The following is a 20,002-nucleotide window of genomic DNA, read 5'->3' on the forward strand; positions in this document are numbered from 1 at the left end:
TGCTGACATGAATCTGACCTTTCCTGGAGTCAGTTCAGGGAGCTACACATGGCAAAATACTAGCACAGTAAAAAAGGAAGGTCCTCATGTCAGTTTAGCTCTGTGACCCAGGCCACTGTGGTGTCAGACAAGCATTAGCACTGGCATAAGGGAGGGACCACGAAGGAGGCAACACGAGCTTAGTCTGACTTAAATGCCAAGGAACTACACCCTCTCTCAGACTAATGGCAGCTGGGAAAACCAGAGGGCAGACAGGTCAGACTGCTGGGAAAACTGGACTCGTGTGTACTTGGAGAGTGACATCTACTGATCTTCATCGGTCAAGGGCTGCCCTGGCCATTCAGTTCCTTTGGCTTTAATCACTGCAACCTGTGAGAGCCAAGGACAGAAAATGTAGAGTGGTAGATCTGTAGATTGGTCTCTAATGCAGACATGCAGGGAGCCCAAAGCAACATCAAATAGAGGAAAAGGGAAGTTTGAGAAAATAATGCACAAACTCCTTCCTTTCTGCCCTTTAAACATGCAGAAAGTTAAGAGCGAGCTGTCGTAGTCAGGCATGGCCACTCATCTGCTCTATCCTGCCAAGACTCCTTTCTTTATAAAACTATTGGGGAAAAAAAACCAAACCAGGAAAAATATTCTCAGAAAAAAGCAGTTTGTCAGCCTTATTTTGTATAAATCTGTACCTGTAAAATCCCAACCACAAATGTCAGACTGCCCTGTAAGAAGGAACCACCAACGAAGACCCCAAAGGAAAAGCAGGCCCCCACGTGGCCATCTATCAGTTCACCTACAAACCATGGTCCTGAAAGAGAGGAGAGCAAACGCAGAGCACCATCAGAACACCCAGTACACGCACGGCCTTCTCCACACGGCGCTTTGTATTCCTGAGCACCAAGTGGTCAGCTGGGGAAAATGACTTCCCTATTGCTTGTCTGCAGTAATAAGCCTGATGTTTTCACCTACAGCAAACAGCAATCTGATAAACATCCCCAGTGAGTACACCAATGAGTTGGGGCATGCAGTGAAAATACTTTTAAGTTGGTTTCATCTCTGTGACCATTTTCAACACCACAGACAACATTTTCCTTATGAGAGAAGCGAAAAGATGGGTCCTATCAACCACCAGCCTTTTCCCAGAATTACAGTAAGTCATAAACAATTCCAGCTTGGCTTAGCTCAGAAGTCAGAATGGACAGGCTGTGCTGGTATGCACACTATGGTGACAGCCAAAAAAGTAGCTATTTTAGTAACATATAATCAGAGGAGAAATGAGCTAAGATTGCTCGCATGGGAGCCCAGATGTCTTAAGTGAGATGTCACGTGAAATGTACATTCCACATACTTATTCTACATCCAGGTACAACCAGATCTTACTCTAAGAGTATGTGAAAACCCAATTAAATTTAAAAATGCTCAAATTATTAAATTACCCTGAAAGCAAAGTGAGTTTTTAATTCCAGGGCTCTAAGTTAGGCTCGTCAAACAAACCTTTGGTCTCTTTGGTCATTAACTTTTCAAGTTCCACATAGATTTTTTAAGTTATGTTGTGTTTTTCCTATTCTCCATGATGTTGGAAGTCTCATTATTCATCAGTATCTGATGTGTAATTTAAAAATATTAATTTATATCCTCCCATACTCTAGGTTACTTACCCAGAATGGTGTATAAATTCAGAACCAGAATTGAGTAATAGAAGGTGTTCATTTTACTGAAGACATGAAGGGAATACGAGGTCAGAGTAAGTAACCCTGGCTTTTCTAAAGAGAGACAACATTTAAGAAAACACACTTGAATCAGGTTGCAACACACACGCACATATAAAAATATACGTATTTGTGAAACAAATCTGCACATTATTTACTCATTCTATTAAATAAATGTAAAAGTAATATTTGGCATGTCTAGAGAACAGATGTAAAGGAATGCATTTCTACTATTACTGTGATAACTGAAAGCAAGGAACTGATAAATATAACAGTCTATGTTTAAAACAGCAGAAGCAGCTGCCATTCTAAATGAGTACACTTACTGTATGTAAATAAAACTGAACGACCATTCTATACCCAGAAAATGAAGTTAGCTAGAATGAAAAACATGGAGAAAGTTAAATGGAAAGTGAGAGAATTAAAACAGTAGCTGTGCAAAACCCAAAAAGGCAGCTCGGCATGAACTAGATTAACTGGATTTTCTTTGATTAAATCTACTTAGTGAGCTCTGATAGCAACTCAGATAAAATGAAGGCTAGGTGTTAAAATGGCAGCATTCTGACAAGTGTGTGGTACAAGCTAAAAAGCCCCCAAGCCAAAAGCAATATTAATTTTCCAACTGAAGAAGACCATAGACCGAGATCAAGAGAGGCTTCCTGTAAAAGTTAGCTTTTAGAGTTTCACCTACTAATGTGCCTGCCCTTCTCACAAAGCATTAACTCCCAGAGGGCAAGCCTGACCTTTGGAAATCAACAGCTCTAACAAAGTTGTTCGCTAACGTGTAAAACATTTGTCATGGTCTACAGGGACCAGGCTGATCACAGACTGCCAGCTCTTTTCATTTTTAGCTGCTGAATTCCATAAAGGCAACTGCAGTTCTATTCTTCTTTTATGTAAGCAGCTGCTGTAGTTACCTCAGGATGCTATGTGATTGTGAGTATAAAGGAAGGGACATACACTGACATGAATAGGAAGGGAGGTGGTTTCCAGGAAAATCTCATTAGTAAGGTGTGGTTCAAACAGCTGTTTAAAGGATAAACACCACAAGTTTAACAGTATTAATTTTCATTTACCAGATTTATCACAAAATGAGTATCAAGTTATGACAGAACTGGTCTTAATATTATTCTGGGAAAGACCCCAAGCCTGTTCATGTTCCTTGCAAAGATTAACAAGATGAAAATCTGCTTCTCCACTCAGGTGAAACTGAATTCTGTGTCAGCTGCAGTGAAACAGAACTAATATAAAATATAACATTCCTATCCCTTTGCATTGGATTCTTCAGTGAGAAAATAAAAATGAAACATTTTGACTTCAATTAATTTTATTTCTGTTTAAACAAAAATATCTGATCAAGTTTTTAGTTTTTAAGTTACACTATTTGATATATTGGAGGTTTTCTGCGTCCTCTTAAAAGTGAGACAGCAGCTTCTGAGAACCCAATCAAAATACTAGATGCAAAATGCATATGGGGATTCACAGTGCAATTACTTAGGCTTTGGGAATAGTAGATCCCCTAAAAACCACAGACAAACACTGGTTCATACCTTTGAGTGCTGGCTTTTGGAGATACCGGAAAATAACAAGCAAGGCGATCTGAATCAGCACTATCAGTCCAAAGAGCACACGAGCCTGCAATGACAGGTTTGGGTCTAAGCAAGCCCTGGAGCAGTAGCTGCCTTTGAGCACTGACAGAATGATACAAAGATTTCTAACCGAAACACATATTCAAAGCTTGATGGTGTCATTGAACTAAAAAGTAAAAAGAGGTTTGTAAGTTACTGGACTTGCATCTTAGTGACTTGAGTTCAGCTGGGTGGCTGAAAGTGATAGACCCAAATCTTTAAAAAATAGGGTTTGTAAAACACGTCCATTGAAACAGTGTAAATACTCTTCCTACACAAAACATGTTCTTAGTGCTGAACTGCACAGAACTGCAGTACAAGACGTTGCAGAGAAGATCAGTTACTGATTAATGAAACTAACATAATAATTTTGAGCCAATTATGATACTATCTACAGTCATGTGGACTTTCCTACATTGTTCTGTAAGCACACCTGAACTATTATGACATAACTTCTTTGCACGTACTAACCTGTAACACTTCTGGATATGACCTGGAATTTACAGCAGTCAATGGGAATTTTGCCTTCCTCTTTGCTACAGCTGCCTATAATGTCAGAAGCTGATGGGAGACTTTTCAGCATTCTTGCCAGTACACATATTGCAACAGATCACAGTGAAGGTTTCTTTAATGTTTCCCTTTTCTGCTATCTCCAGGAGATTCCTTTCCTCCTCTTGCTTGCACAAAATGTGCATATACCTATGCCCCAAAATGGACAATTGTGATTAAATCCAATGGAGTCAACTATTTTCATGTTTGAAGCGTGCAACTTGAGAAAGGAAACTTGAAATATTTGTGAAATTCCAAGGGAGTCGTATCTGGAAAAAGCAAAGTGCATTCAAGTCTATCAGGAATTAGGAAAACACTCCTGCAGTCTCTGGGGAAACCAACCCGGAATGAAAGTTGTTTTGCTGAAAGCACTTACTAGAACATAGTGGTCGGTGAGGAGGATAACAGATGGCCAAAAGTCAAATCTAAGAGAGAGGGTTTCTTCCATAGCAAACGTATGACTCCGGGTGCTAATTCTACCTGAAGCATCCTAGAGTGAAAGAAGAGAGCAATTAGACTATTAGGGCACAAATTATCTGGTTAAAGTTGCTAATTATCATTGCAGCTTTTCTGGGAAGATCCAGTTGACGCATGCATGGCTGGCATACTGCTATGTTAATACTTCTACCTACAAAGAATTACTTACTGTCAGTTTTGTAGTTCCAGGTAAATCATTGACTATAGGATCATAACCTCAAAGTGCTATATATGAAGGAGCACCTCTCAGTGATTCAGCAATTTGTGGAAGACAGTGACTATTTATTGGCACCACCACCACTGTTTTTCTGAAAGCTCAATTAGCCCATCTTAAAATATTTTGAAGCTTGTGTGCTGCTTTTCTGGCATATTTGCTAGAAACTGATATTGATACACAACAACAGTGCTACCTTTAGTCAACACTTTGGTATTTCTGCAGGTGTAACAGACACCTGTGGTGGCTCGACCCTGGTTGGATGCCACGTGCCCACCAAAGCTGAGCACTCACATCCTCAGCTGGACAGGGGAGAGAAAATATCATAAAAGGCTTGTGGGTCGAGATAAGGACAGGGAGAGATCACTCACCAATTACCATCACAGGCAAAGCAGACTCAGCTTGGGGAAATTAGTTTATTACCCATCCTATCAGAGTAGGATAATGAGAAATGAAAACAAATCTTAAAGACACCTTCCCCATACTTCTCCTTTCTTCCCAGGCTTAACTTTACTCCCAGATTCTCTACCTCCTCCCCACCCAGCAGCACTGCTGTTGTGCAGTAACTTTCCCCCTTCTTAAATGTGTTGTCACAGAGGCACTGCCAGCATTGCTGATGGCTTTGGCCAGCGGTGAGTCCATCTTGGACCTGGCTGGCATTGGCTCTATCGGACATAGAGGAAGCTTCTAGCAGCTTCTCACAGAAGCCACTGCTGTAGCCCCCCTGCTACCAAAACCTTCCTATGCAAACCAATGCGATGCCTTAACTTCCAGTACAAAATAAAAGGTTTATTTATAGCAGAGGATTCAGTGTTTTTAGTGTGATTGCAGCTGAGACAATATTTGGACAATCCAAGAAACAACGTACAATTAAGTAGTCATATTCTCTCTAGGTACCTAACTCAAGTTAATGCCTTATCCTCCCCTGTTCCAAAAACTATTTGGTTGCTAAATGTAATAGTGATTTATGAGTGGAGGGGAAATGAAATTCACTGGTTTTAAATCCCATTCAGTTACCTGACAACAAGCATGTATTTGCAAGCCAACTGTTGCTCTGCAGGCCTGTATAACCCTCTTCAAATGTTACTTAGTTTTGTGCATGTGTTTTCATCATCATTAAAAAACCCAAAAAGACCCCAGAAAATAAACCACTTATAAAATGTAGCTTTTTCAGGTAAAGCATCACAGAAATCAGTAACAAGCTGGGAGGTGGAACACTGACAGTACAGAAAGGCCATTAGGAAAAAAACACTTGCTCTTGTCCTGTGAGAAGTAATGCCCAGCTGGGGTCCACCAAGCAGGACAAAGCTGACTTTCCCATTGCTGTTGTACAAATGGACAGAATGTTAGAACAGTCTGACCAAGTTCTTTAAGATCACTTGAAGGTGAAAAATAAAATACAGTACCAAGAACAGAAGCATTCACTGAGAAAACCTATTTTGCACCCAGTAATCTAGTTATCAGCTAAGCCTGACATTCTATGAAACAGAAACCATATTGACTGTCAGCCTGTAAGAAGTAATGAAAAGAACTTCGAACAGGTAATCAAAGACAGCATTCCAGTCTTACAGATCCAGCTCCTTTGCCTTCTGAACTAACATGAGGCTACTTCTTATTTTCCTTGGCCAAGCTCAATTACTTCTTTTTCTAAGGCAACCTTAAAAGTTAATTTCACCTCTTACTTAAATACTTTATTTTTGACCAATTACTTGCTCTTCTATCATGTCTTATTATATTTCTGATGAAAAATAAGAATCCTTTCTTTCATCCAGATGCTTTATGGATGTTTTTGTGCTCAGCAGTAAGTGTTTTTTCATCTAATAAATCCTTTTGCATTTGTAATCAGACAAATCTGAAAGGAAGTCTGTTTCATGTATTTTGTCCCTAGTTATGTGATGCAGAAGGGTGATGGAGCAGACACAACAACATAAAAGTTCGATACAAAGAATGCCAACAGCTTACCTGGACAGTCACATCTATGTGATGGAACCCTTCGCTGTAGTTCTGCGGGCTCCACTTCAGTACATAGAGAGGCCCAGATACCTGATGTGCGTTCCCCAGGTAAGCACCATCTATATAGACTTCGACAGAGGTGATGACAGAAGGAGAGAAGGCCAGGATTCTAAGGGGTGAATAAACACCAAAATAAACAGATTTGTTACAGGACTTACAGATTTGTCCCTTACTTCCTGAAAAGAAGTCCCTACAGTTTTAAACTCTCCAGAGTTCAAAAGAGTTAGAAATTAAACTGATAAAATATCTGTAAGGCTAATGGTGACATGGTACCTCTTTCCTACAGTTAAAAAGAGAAGTTTTGTATGGTCTTGTGCAAAAGAATAGCATAGAAAACTGGGCCGTGGAACAGACAAAAAGTGGCACACATCTTCAGGTCCTGGCAGAAATGATCTTAGAACTCTTGCCACCATTAAAACATTTGCTATCACAAATCCTCCTGCATACATACAGACACATAATCAAATAATGTAGATGTCTTCATTAAAAATTGCCAGTCTCTCCCTCTAAAGGCCTTTGTTGTTGGGTGTATTTGTTCCCCTCCCTTTTTTATTTCTTTTCCTTTTTGCTAGTCAGACTATAACCTCTCAGTCTTTGTAATTGAATTGATGAGAAATGGAGTGGAACACAAGACAGGCAATAGAGATTTGAGATACCAACAAATGGATATCACTTGGAAGTGCTTATATTCAGAGAAACAGTGATACTAATAGAGACTCAATATATTGCATGTACAATTTCTTCCATTTCTGGGAATACAAAAGGCATGCCAGACCATGTTTCAGCCAAATGACAGCATCTCATATAGTAATGGTGAATGATTCTACCAATTCATCTATTTAGTATAAGAATGTTTAGATAAGGTTCTAAATAGAAACTGGAAAGTAGATAGACTTAGTAGGACACTGCTTCCTAGCTGAAAAGTATTACAAACTTCCTTTGCTTGTAATACTTTGTATGTAATACACCAATATATTTCATGCATATTGGTCTAACAGCAAATGCAAGGTGTTGTAAAGGGCACAGAAATGTGAAAAACAAATAAAAAAATAGAAAAGGTACAAATGGGAAGATGGACAGATTTAAACCTAATATGAAAACTGGCATAGCCTTAAGCTGTTTTAATATATAAGGGATGTAAAACTGAAATCACGAGAGACTAAGAAGTCCAATGCAAATAGAGAAAATACCTGGAAAACTACAGACAAAATCCCCAAATCAATGGAGCCAACATGACCACGTGAGATAAATAACACAAATCATGTGTTAATCTAACTCTACCAGCTTTGATTACATAAATAAGTTTAATTGACTGCGGAGGAAATAACTACATAAATAAAATGAACACGAATTTGTACTACATAATCTCCTTTCATCACAGATATGATACAAGCTGAGCTCTCAGGAACAATCTTCCAGAGAAAAGTGATATCTGAGAACAATGGACACACATATTTAAAAAAAAGGGTTTATGTATATGCACATATAGATGTACATTATAACCAAGAAAGACCCAGACTATCATACTATAGTTAAACATCATAAAATCAGGAGATTACAGGGTACCTGATATGAGTGGAATAAAGAATTTTGACTAGTGGTTCATGAGCAGAACTGCTGTAAAGGAACGATTTGGGATTGGTGATGAGGACCACAGGCCATTCTTCAAAGGTAAGATCTGCAAAGCTCAGGAGGTCATGATCAAATGCAAGGATCCGGTACCTATAGTTAAAGGAAAAACTTTTGTTAATACAAACTACTGCATGCCCAGCTGATTCCCATGCTTCCCAAATTCCTGAACAGAACTTGTTTCATTTACATTCCATTCATTCTCTTCTGTAGCTCATCCTATCTTAACCAGCTCTGCTGTATTAACAGCTGGTTACCTCTAATCAGCTTCTCTTTATTATAAATCACTCAGGCATTGCTCAAAATTCCAAATGTCAAGATCTATTGAATTTTGCACATGAATCAGATAGATGAACATTATGTTATAGAATTCAAATAAAATGTACATTATTACAGTGTCTGGGTAGGTACCCTAGTTATGGACAAAGGCCTCTGTGTGCTCTCTTCCTAAAGGCATACAAGTATCTTTATTGGGATTACTGCAGAATAAAAGCTAATATACTACTATACATTCCATGTAGCATTGGACATTTTTTGATACACTTCTAAGGTAATATTTCTTAGGTAGACTATTTTTGCCTCTAAAATTCTAACAGCTGGTGCAGAGCATGGGTATTTTGAAGTAGCGATGCTGAATTTTATTACAATTTATGTCTATTTGAATACTAAACGCATCTTAAATGGACATTGAGATGTCCTCTTTTTAATCTGTAAATATCAAGAATTAATCTAAAAATTACTCAACTTAATTTATTAGCACACTGTAGGTATAGGGAAAAAAAATCCCAAACTTCTACAGAGAGGAATTTTTCAAACACATCAATAGTAATAACCAGTCAGGCACATCTAATGCTTCTTGCAAGTTCTCCAAGCAGCATAAAAGGGAACCACAGTATAACCAGTAGGATCCATATAATAATTTGCCTACTTAGGGTTTACTTACCTCCTATTATCCATCCAGTCTCCCAGTTCAAGTTCCAGAGTGCCACCACGGTGCTGACTGTGCAAGACTGGCATCAGCCCACCCAGTGTATGGAGATGTCCACATAAATAGGCCGTGGCAGAACTAATAAAAGAACATAATTGTGATTATTTGGATAGGAAGGAGATACCACTGCAGAAAACCTGAAAAGTGACAGATAAGTATGTGAAGAGAGGCAAGAAATGTACTTCAGACTGAAAACATACAGGAAAAAAAACACTTACCTCATCAGTGCTCGTATTCCTGGGGCTGGGGAGATGATTGTTGAGGTGGGAAAATGGCCAAACCAGAGTGTGTGATTGCTGTGCAGACTTTGTGTTGCCATCAAAGATAGTTCTTTCATTTGATTCTGAAACAGGCAGGTGTTTGAAAGACAACCAAAGCTGTTTAACATTCAGGCTACTTGGAAAGAACAGCAAAAGGAAAGCAGAAAGACACGAATGAAGAGAATACTCTCAGTTGCTTCAGGGACCTGGGCATGAACAAAATGTACTACTAGGCTTATCCCTAAAATCCAGTGCTGGAAAAAGAAAGTGAAAACAAGACACTCAACACCTTCCTTGCAAGTGAACACAGGAAAAGTACAATATAAAGAAGGATTTTGGCAAATGATATTTCTATCTGTTCTGCTGCTTATTTACATAGTCAGAGACAACACACTTGAGTTGACTTTACAAACGTCTTTACCTTGTAATTATCATCCATATTATCTCTTAAGTTGTTAGATGGCCTTTATAGGCACGACAGACCGCTAACTGTGCACCATATGCTTCAGTCATTTAACTGGATGAATTATGATGCTGAATCTTGAAAATATTACTCAGCCATTGCTGTTAAAGTTAAGCAAAACTAACACTTTACACAGCAAGTAAAATTCCTCTTCTTTACTTATCTGACTTCCAATATTAAATAAGCCACTCACTGTTCAGAGAGAATCCCAATACTAATAGGACCTCAAAGGCTAACAGAGTAGGCAGGAAAACTAAAACCAGAAAAGAACTCAAATCCACTTTTTCACCATTTTGCAGATCATCTTTTAGGGTAACCCAGAGAACCACCAACATATTCTTTTCCCTCCTGCCTGAAAAGGAATACTGAAGGGCATGAATAAAGGAAACAGAAACAAAGGTATATTCAAAAAAGAATGAATCCAGAATACCATTCTGGGTTAATGTAATGGGCTTATCAAGTGAAATGATACTTCATTTGCCTTTATGAATTTGGGCTTTAAGAATATTTTTACCTAAGCTATGCAATCCAGTCACTAATACAAATCTAACTTATTTTTCAAATTCCTGGCAGAGGTTTAATTCTTAAAAGTTACAGGTATCTACCTTCAGTTTTGTGCGAAAATCTGCAAAAGATGCTCTCTGGACCCCTGCTACTGGTAAATAGCAAGCAAATCCATGACTTACTGCAGCCAAAGAGCTCTAGACTCAATTGCATTTCTTAGCTTCTTGAGAGCTTGTCTGCAAATCTACTGCACCCACTATGGATTACAGTAAACAGTGCAAACACCACTCCACACTTCTACATCACCTTTTATCTAAGCATCACCAAGCACTTTACAAACACTTCATTAAATGTCCAGCCTTCTTTAGACAAGATTAGAGGGAGAGCTTTTTACTTTTCCCTGAGGTCTTTATCACAGGCAAAACATGACATCTATTTCCAGAACACAGTAACTCTCTGCCAACACTTCAGAAGAGTATCTCAAGAACAAAATCCTATCAGTAAACTACAGAGAAAAAAATAAAAGGGAAACAAAATGTTATCTAAGGTGATATGTGGTTTAAACATCGGGATTAATGTTACTATCTTAAAACAATACCATGTAATTTTTGTGTTCTCAGAAGATCAGACCTCACTTTCATAAATGACACATTTCTTTATAGCATTATCTTTCAAATGATTTCATTGAGAAGTGCAACTCCCTAATCTGTAATATTAACACCACCACAAAAAGCATCTAACAAAGCAAAAAGGAGATGAGAAATGAGAAAGTTTGATTTCGTTTTAAACTTTACAGCATATAAGGAAAGTATCACACAAGTCTAGCTAAATGCTAAGAAACTACTGGCAGTTAGTTAAAATGTCTAATTTGACTTTTTCATACTGAATTATTTAAGAGAGTAAACACAAATACTTTATATGTTAAGTGACAAACTCATTTTTCTAAATAAATGTCCCATATATAAAGACTCTTTTAGATGAGCACAAATCTTCCAGACAATTCTTCTTTACAAAAACAAACAAACAATCCCCCCAGACAAATCATTAGAGAAGTAAAACAGACAGCAAAATGGAATGCCAAGACTTATAAAATACCGTGTTTAAAATCCCAAAGAAATTATAGGGTCTCTTAGGGCCTGGGCTGAGCGTGGCATCCACACAGATGAATGAATAGTTCCCAAAAGGGGTGGTGTGGATGTAATGGAAAGAGCCATCTTTATGCCAGGCAGAGTATTTCCTGCCAAAATAACATAGAAATATTGCTGTTAGAAAAGCTTGTAATATTGACAAAAATGACCCGTGTAGTATAAATGCAAGATCTCTTGCATTAGATCTAGTTCCATCTTGTTACTGTAGCAAAGGCTCTTCTTAAACATCAATGGCATTGAGATTCTGTACTTCAAACAAGATGCACCCCATAGGTCATATATTAAGACAAGCAGCAGGTTAACACACAAACATTTTAAAAAGTGTTTGCATAAATACACTTTCCCTGAGCAACATGGTATGTTTTTATGGATAAAGGACAGGTCAGCAGCATAAATGATACATAACAAATAGGCAATGTGAAGGGACAGCAGGATCCTACACAACTCTTAACTAAAGGAGACCTGCAAAGGAAAACAAGTTATTGTCTTGTCTTTAGTGTTGGTATCTGAAATAATTTTTTAAAAAGAATTTTTCCTCACTTACCTAGAAATACCAAGGACATCAAGTCTTGTCTGTGCTATTTATTAGGGGTCTCTTAAGTTACTCTGATGTAGAATGATCAGCTGTTGGCTAATGAAATATGATCTTGAACCAAGGAAATATTGAACCTTTTCAGTTATTTTCCAGAAGATCCAAAACACAAACACTACATCACACCAAATCTTATACATAGCAAAAGAGGCAGCATTTCCTTTTGCTTATTGCTCTTTTTTATTTCTTGCTCTTATAGCAAATCTTACCAGTTGTCCTGACACTTGTGGAATGTTATCAGAATTATTCAGTCAAAGACTAAAAGAGAGCAAAAAGTGTTGCTGCTCTTTTTCATGTTACCTGACGATAACTACGCTCTTGAATCTTAATCTTAAAACACTCTTAGAGAGACCTGTAGACAGGGAAGGACCCATAAGACATGCCAACTAATTACACCTTTCCCTCTCCCCATGGTTTTGTGCTAATATTGGCTATATGATAAATACATGCAATAATGAATATATATGTTATTTTCTCTTTTTCCACTGACAACAGGTATTTTCAGGGTTTTTTAACTTCTAAAACTGAAGTGATTTTGATACTTTATGCTAGATGGGAATTGCACATATCCTCCATTGGCAAAGACAGGTAACATTACAACTAATGGTACCTACTAAATTGCTCAATTGAGAATTAAATTATGTAACTAAAATAATTGTAAGTAAATCTGAGATTAACTAAAACTTGTTAGTTTGGGGGTAGGGGTATTTTCTTTTGGATTTGGGGCTTTTGGGCTGGTGTGGTTGGTTTGCATGATATGTGGACGCTAAAACATCCCTGAGTTCAGATGGTGATTATAGTTTGAACACAGCCATCTAGAAAGCATTTCATGTCACTGCTCCTCCACCAGTCAGAATAAACAGTGAAATTGCCAGAAAGGTTGACCCGAAGCCAATATATTAAAAACAAGTTTCAGATATAAATCAATACTTCCAATGCCATAAAGACCCTTTCACAGTGTTTATTTTTTTGAAGTTAATGTTACTATTGTGAACATCATGAACTTCAATAAGAAAACTGGAAGTTCAGGGTCATAACCTAAAATTTCTGTCTTTAGTCCCACTTAGAGTATATGTAACAGCTGAATCACCCTCTGCTCATGCTGTGGTCATAAAACAGGAACCTATGTCTTTGTGTAAAAATATCATTCTACTTCAATAAAACTGCTGCCTGCTTTAATTTTAATACATAATGAACACCAGAATGTGGTGTTGAATAACGGTTTTCCCTAGCCTCTATTTTTACATCTGCAATCTGCAACACTCTAAGGTGTACAGCAAAGAATGAATTATTTGTTCAGGAGTCACATGAAGGCAAGCAGGTAGTGCCTTACTGTCGCTCACACAAAAAAATCTCAACCAAACAAAAGAACCCCAAAACTTGCCCTTTTGACTGTTTAACTTCATAGGAGTGGAGGAAGAAAAGGCCTCCACAAGACTCCCTTTCACTCCACCATCTCCTTTCTCTCTTCCTAGAGTGTGGTATATTTATCAAAACTTTTCTTATTCTTTATATTTTATTAATGCATTATATTAGGAAATTCTCCCTGTAAAGATAATTCTGCCTTTAGTGTCTTTCTTCAGTCTTAGAAAGCATGATAAATCTCATTAGTTTCTTTCTTTTGCTATGATGACAGTCTATAATGAAGCAAAACCACCATGAGAACACATTTGTTTAGCAAGAGACTTAATTATTAAGCAAAGACTTTCACCTGACTCAGCATTTCACTCAGAAATTCTTAGGTTGGCTAAACTGGTTTGAAACTTCACCCTTATCCTTTGAATCCATACTGCTATTGTTACCATAAAAGTTGGTTGGAGAAACTCTCTAAGACTCAAGGCGGAGTTTCAGAAAGCAGCATTCTTTACTGCAGCACTGGGTGCACACACAAATAGCTTCACAAAGGTGAGCACACCGCTTACTTGCCAGCAGCAGCTGTATATTTAGCATACTCATGCATATTCATAGCATTCCTAGGAACTAATCATAATATTTACATCCTAATTAAGCATGTGCTTTCTTGCTAAGTGGGGGTCTCTGGTGGTCACTGATAGTCTGCCTCACTGTGTTTACTGAATGACCTCAGTGCTTGCGCACACTCACAAGGTCCTAGTGCTGAGTTAGCAGTTGGTGTGTCCTTGCTTCTGTTCTGTTCCAGTCTCACTCCACATTGGGCGCCGCTCTGCTATCTTGAAGGCTGGCATCCTTGGTCTTATTTACTGTCTCCTTACTTGTTATCAGTCCTGTGATGTTCCTTCCCCCACGAGCTGAACATTCCTTTCTCTCTACATGTTAGTAAGTTAGAAAAGTTTGGTCTATTCTACTATGTTAAAGGCACACACACTACTGTTAGTTTAAAATTTAAGCGTACACTATCAGTGCATCTTCAGTGTGGACTAGAGGCAGGTGATCCATGCATCTTTCCAAACAGTAAGCTTGTCCAGGCCAAGCAACAACCCAGGGATGATCTGGCAAAATCACTGATGCTGCATCTTCCCATGTGTGTCACTAGGACTTCTGATAGCAGCCTTAAACTAGAGTGGAAGACTGATAATAGATTGTCATGTAGTCACAACTGTGGCAAAAGATACAGGGATGTGCACTGCACTAGTGCATCCAAAAGCCTTGTTAGCACCCTACATTCATGCCTTTATGGTAAATGCACATGTGAATTCCATGTTCTCTTGAAAATGCAGCTGCTGTAGGATCCTATCCCGCAGAATTTATAGGAAAACATATCTGCTCAAACATCAGACGTTTAATCTGTCTTCTTACTGCAAAGTGGATGGCTTAAGAGCCTGTATTAAAGTCGAGTTTAGATTTCCAAGTCCTCCTCCAGTTCCAAAGAGTCAAAGCCAAAAACACCACCAAAATCACAAAACAAGATTTTGTGTTCAGATGCGAAGGGCACAAAGTTAAACACAAGTTACAACTGAGGTTACCTTTACAATGTGCAAGCAAAATAGCCAGCTGAAGAAAGGGAAGTTTCCTCACCTATCTTCCCATTAAAATCTCAAATGTGTTCCTCAAGAACATTTGTCTAGCCATCATCATCATCTGCCTTCTTTGTCCTCTACTTTCAGTTTTCTAAAATGGCTTGGAAAAAACTTAGACCCATATGACATGAAAAGCCCTCCTGGGCATGCAGAAAGAATATTTAAAAAGCCAAGTATTCTCTTGCTTTCTTTTTCTTTTATTCATACATTTTGAGGAGGAAAAGCATTCTCTGGGAACACTGTTTTTTCAGAAATATACAACAGCCCTGAGGAAACTGAACACAACACACAGAACATTTCCTGGGCGCAATCAGATTTACAATACATTCAATTACAAAAGAGAGGGATTAGAGATAAGAAGTCTGTGCAAAGAATGCTCTATTTTCTCAGCCTACTCTAGTCTATAACTGGCAATTAAAACAATGAGGGGAATAGCAAATATGATCCTGGAGTATAGGAAAGTCAGTGAAAAAATCATATATGTGAAATTGAAAAGAATATTGTTTAGTGAATTTGATCTTGAATATAATGGTAAATAAAAGTACCTGTAATAATTCCGAATGCTATTCAGGTATGGAATATTGAATGAATCTGTAAGGCAGAGAAAAAAGGAAGATCAAATTGATCATTGACCTCTGTATTTTATTTCCTAATGTTGAAATAAAGCTGTCTCAGCAGGCACAGGATATACTTTATGCAGCAGACCTAAAAGCAAGAACAGTTTTCTCATTTAAGTTTCAATTCAAAGATAAAGTTGTTTTGGGAATGTAAATTGTCATTTAGTGGCTAAAAGGTAACCATGTGTTTCTACATTGGCCATAAAGCTTTTTGGACTGTGTGAATTCTCTGAAAGTAAGACCTAACTCATGCAAGGAAAATAAAGTAGCAACAGCATCAAAGTGTGTGTAAACCAGACAGAAACTTAGGGAGGTTTCTCCTGCAGCTGGAGTCCATCATTAAAGCTGGTAACAGTAAGGTTGGAAACAGTAAGGTTGGAAACAGTAAGGTTGGAAACAGTAAGGTTGGAAACAGTAAGGTTGGAAACAGTAAGGCTGGTAACAGTAAGGTTGGAAACAGTAAGGCTGGTAACAGTAAGGCTGGAAACAGTAAGGCTGGTAACAAAGGCCTGATAGGGAAATGGGAGTAAAATGTCCTATGTGGGCTGTATATAACAACACATGCACTTTTTCTTCCTCCCCCCAAATGCTAGGCTTTCTAGTTTTGCCCTTCTTGTAACAACTGGGTTATATAGCCTAAAAGGTTGTTAGCTTGTGTTTGACTGCTTAGAACGTAGCAACTAGGATGTGTACAAACTTCTATGAGTTCTTTCTGTTCCAAAGAAACCAATTTTCCTTTAATGCTAATGTGTGATACTTTTAAGCTTACACCTGTGGGAGCAGGTCTATGAAAAGTAAATTCAAACCATTTCTTCGGTAGGGTAAGGTTACAGTTTGCCCTTCAATTAAAAAAGGGAGCATATAAGCTAATGACCTGGAAACTTAACATCTGAAGCTCTGTTCTACCATTTGAAAGGCAAAAGCAACATATGAAGACTCCTCCTTCCCTAGTACTAAAATTCCAGAAAGTACCTCTAAACAAAGTGTGCCCTGAATGAAGCAAACATGTAGACAGCAAGCCCTTCTATTGATTCATAGTCACCACTAATGCGCTACTAAGTACTATATTCTTTAGATTCTTTTTATTTTACCTCTATATTCTAACTTATCTAAATCAGGTCTGTAATCACAGGAAAGAAAGAGATGTCTCATTTTCTTCTTACCATGATTCCCTTTAATGTCTATCCACTTGGTTTTTTCCATGACCCTTGATCTCTTCAGGATTGCCTGGTAGGTTTTCCATTCTGCTTCTACCTGCTCAGATCCCAGTTTATCTCTTGTCTTTGCATCTGTCAGGTCACCTGAAAGTGTACAAAGGCAAGGCTTACACAAATACTGTAACTAGGCAAGCATGCAATCCATGTGTCCTAGAGTTAGTGCAACAAACACTCCTGTCATCTGGTATGGTAGGTTACCACAAGGGTAAATACCTTCTAATGTAGATGTGGCAGCCTGTTGAAATATCTATCAGCCACATCACTGCAGCACTTTCACTAATGCCATGCCAAAGTAAATTATGACATATTCATTATACCTGGAGATTGTAGTCATAGAAGCTTTGTTTAACTTTGCACCTTCCGTATGCCTTCAACCTCCAATTAGAGTTCAAACCATTCCCAGCTCTGTTTAGACAGTAATGCCTTCCTGCATTACTAGTTAAAAGATGAATGCTAACTATTCCTGAATTCTTAACTTAAAAAGCAAGCAGCAGATAGGTAACTGCCTGGAGAGACAAAAGTCCAAGTCTAGCATTAAAATTCTAAAGCCTCGCATATAATAATGGCTCAAAGTCTTTTAGTTTGCTTGCCAAAACTTAATCCATTTCAATTGCAATCTATCAAATGGAATGGCAAAGCTTATTTCACCTGTCTTGGTATGATAAGTTCAAACAGAAACCAGCAACAAAATCTTACATTAATTCATAGGTGAATTTCATACAAATGAGCATGGATTGTTCTGAGAGAGGAACTGGCTCTTAACGACTCATCAGACATTGATCTCTTCTGTAATTTCAAATACAAAGACTGATGTAGAGTCACTACCAGGACAAGAGGGAAGGGAGCTACTAGCAAGGAGTAAGGTGTAGCAACAAGTATTGGAAAAACAATAGCTATTTTGCATAATTATGTCTGTTACATATAACACACACTAAACTCACTGTTAGACTCATTGAACAAAAACTAATTCTCTTGAGTTGCAAAGTTATTGTCTTCTGCTTCTAGCAGTCTATCTGCAGCTGAAACTACATTGCCATTGCTCAAGATACCTTAAAGCTTTAAAGTTCTCTCTTGAGATCGTAGAATTTTGCTTTTTTGCTCTTCCTTTAACAGCACATTCAGCATGAAATCCACATGTTGAATTGCTTACCTGTTGCTAGAACAAGTGTTGGCTGAATTATATCAATTGTTTCAGAACAGAATTTTTCAAAGTCAGGAGCTCGTCTGGGATCCCGAAATCTACTGATATGAATATCTGACACCTGCAAAAGAGAAAAATTAAAGACTGCCCCAAGCAGAGGGTTATTGCTGCCCAGTTTGTTCTGCAAACAAATAAATGCAACGTAAGAGCAGTCATAGTGATTCATATTAGTATATGGGATACAGGGAGAAACAGAAGTGGATGATCAGTGAAGAAAAAAAGCAGAGCAAACATGTAATATTGCATCTCTAACCCCTAAAATCGTATTTACATTGAGAAAATCTCTTTCAGTCTAAGGGCCTACAATAAGATGAGGAAATACTTCGCTATCTACAGCAAGTTTTGGTGGCTCTAAGGGGCCTGTTGACTTTCAAATTCTGTGAACTTCTGGTACAATACAGTGATCTTGCTGCAAGAGAGAATACTAAGTAGTTCAGCAAAGCAAGACTATGTTAAAGTCACCTAGGACTTGAAGCATATTGATAACTAATTTTGCATCTGGTGTGACATTTCCAGTAGCTGGGAGGAAGGACTTATAACATTCTACCCCTGCATTTTAATGAAGCTAATGAGCATGTTTAGAGCCTATTTCACGTGCTTTCACGAACAAAGATTTTCCAAGAGATGATGATACCACTTGCACATAACTGCAAAAGGTGCTGTTCATTTCTGAACAGTCAAAGCCCTCACAACAGAAGATATCTACAGGGTGGGATGGGGAGAATAAGAAAGGTAAGATTTTTTCTGTTGTTGTTGTTAATACTGTGGCTTTTCAGGTATGTTTGAAGTAAATCATGGGTGAATGCTTTCAATTCCACTTGCCATTCCATTTCAATGAATTAACAACTTATCCTCCTCAGTTCAGACAAATTTGACACTCAGAAACCAGTGAGCACACACTCATGGCCATCTGATGAGATCACTGCCTGAGAAAGAAAAACATCAACTTTTACATTGAATTTAATAAACCTGGATCTTTTTCCACTTTGAGAAATCTACATAAAATACCTTGGAGACAAAATGCCTTAGCTTCTACTTATTCAGTCATTTGAATATGTAGGAAGCATTGCCTGAAAACAGTTTTTTAACTCTGCTTAGGAAAATTCCCCATTTGCTTATATGTAACTTTTGCCTATATCAGAATTGGATGCTAAGAAAGGTAAACACTTTCAGACATAACTTCATTTTTATTAATACATTCAAGGTAGCATGAATCAAAAAGCACAGTAAAACTTCCTCAATACATTAAACCTAATTTAACCATTAGCAAGAATACAATGTCTTATTTTGCTTCTCCTCAGCCTGTGGATTTACAATTCATCTATCTATCTCAGCAATCAAACAGAGAAAATAAAATTGTCTATTTTTGCTGTTTCCAGATTCTTGAGCAAAAGTCTTACAAGACTTTCTACCAATAACTATGGAGAATATAAACTCCCAACTTTTTAGCAGTCAGTGTTTGGGAAGCCTGATTTTCTACAAAGATCTTCCCTCTTTTTCCCCCTACTATGATACAAACTTCAGATCTACAAAAGGCCCTATCCAGTCACCTAGGTTAAGACCTATAAGGTCACCAGGGAGCTTGAAGCCCATTTCCCACAACATCATCAGGCACAACGCTGGATTTAGTGCTTGATTAATTTCCAAGTTGGGTCTATGATAAAGCATCTGTTAAGGGCAGATCTGAAAGAGAACATAACCGCTTGAAAGTAAAGCCAAGTCTCAAATTAGCTGCACTGTGACCTATCCTTGGGAGAACTCCACTTGAAGTACCACCACCAGAGAGAACATGGGAGAAGC

General features: G+C 38.0%; 1 protein-coding gene across 1 annotated transcript in view; it reads right to left on the reverse strand.

Annotated features, from left to right (window-relative positions):
* TMEM62 (transmembrane protein 62) overlaps positions 1-18,263 on the reverse strand; it is a gene marked incomplete at its 5' end in the record, with an annotated part of 18,829 nt that extends 566 nt beyond the window's left edge. The window contains 12 exons of the mRNA XM_010023141.1: positions 687-805; positions 1,656-1,760; positions 3,257-3,341; positions 4,260-4,373; positions 6,537-6,696; positions 8,154-8,309; positions 9,160-9,282; positions 9,423-9,547; positions 11,527-11,668; positions 15,713-15,758; positions 16,948-17,085; positions 18,152-18,263. Coding sequence (XP_010021443.1) covers positions 687-805; positions 1,656-1,760; positions 3,257-3,341; positions 4,260-4,373; positions 6,537-6,696; positions 8,154-8,309; positions 9,160-9,282; positions 9,423-9,547; positions 11,527-11,668; positions 15,713-15,758; positions 16,948-17,085; positions 18,152-18,263 — 1,425 coding nt within the window. The remainder of the gene's footprint in view (positions 1-686; positions 806-1,655; positions 1,761-3,256; positions 3,342-4,259; positions 4,374-6,536; positions 6,697-8,153; positions 8,310-9,159; positions 9,283-9,422; positions 9,548-11,526; positions 11,669-15,712; positions 15,759-16,947; positions 17,086-18,151) is intronic.
* Between the last annotated feature and the right edge of the window lie 1,739 nt (positions 18,264-20,002).

Source organism: Nestor notabilis, unplaced genomic scaffold (genome assembly GCF_000696875.1).
Source record: "Nestor notabilis isolate BGI_N333 unplaced genomic scaffold, ASM69687v1 scaffold9021, whole genome shotgun sequence".
Taxonomy (NCBI): domain Eukaryota; kingdom Metazoa; phylum Chordata; class Aves; order Psittaciformes; family Psittacidae; genus Nestor; species Nestor notabilis.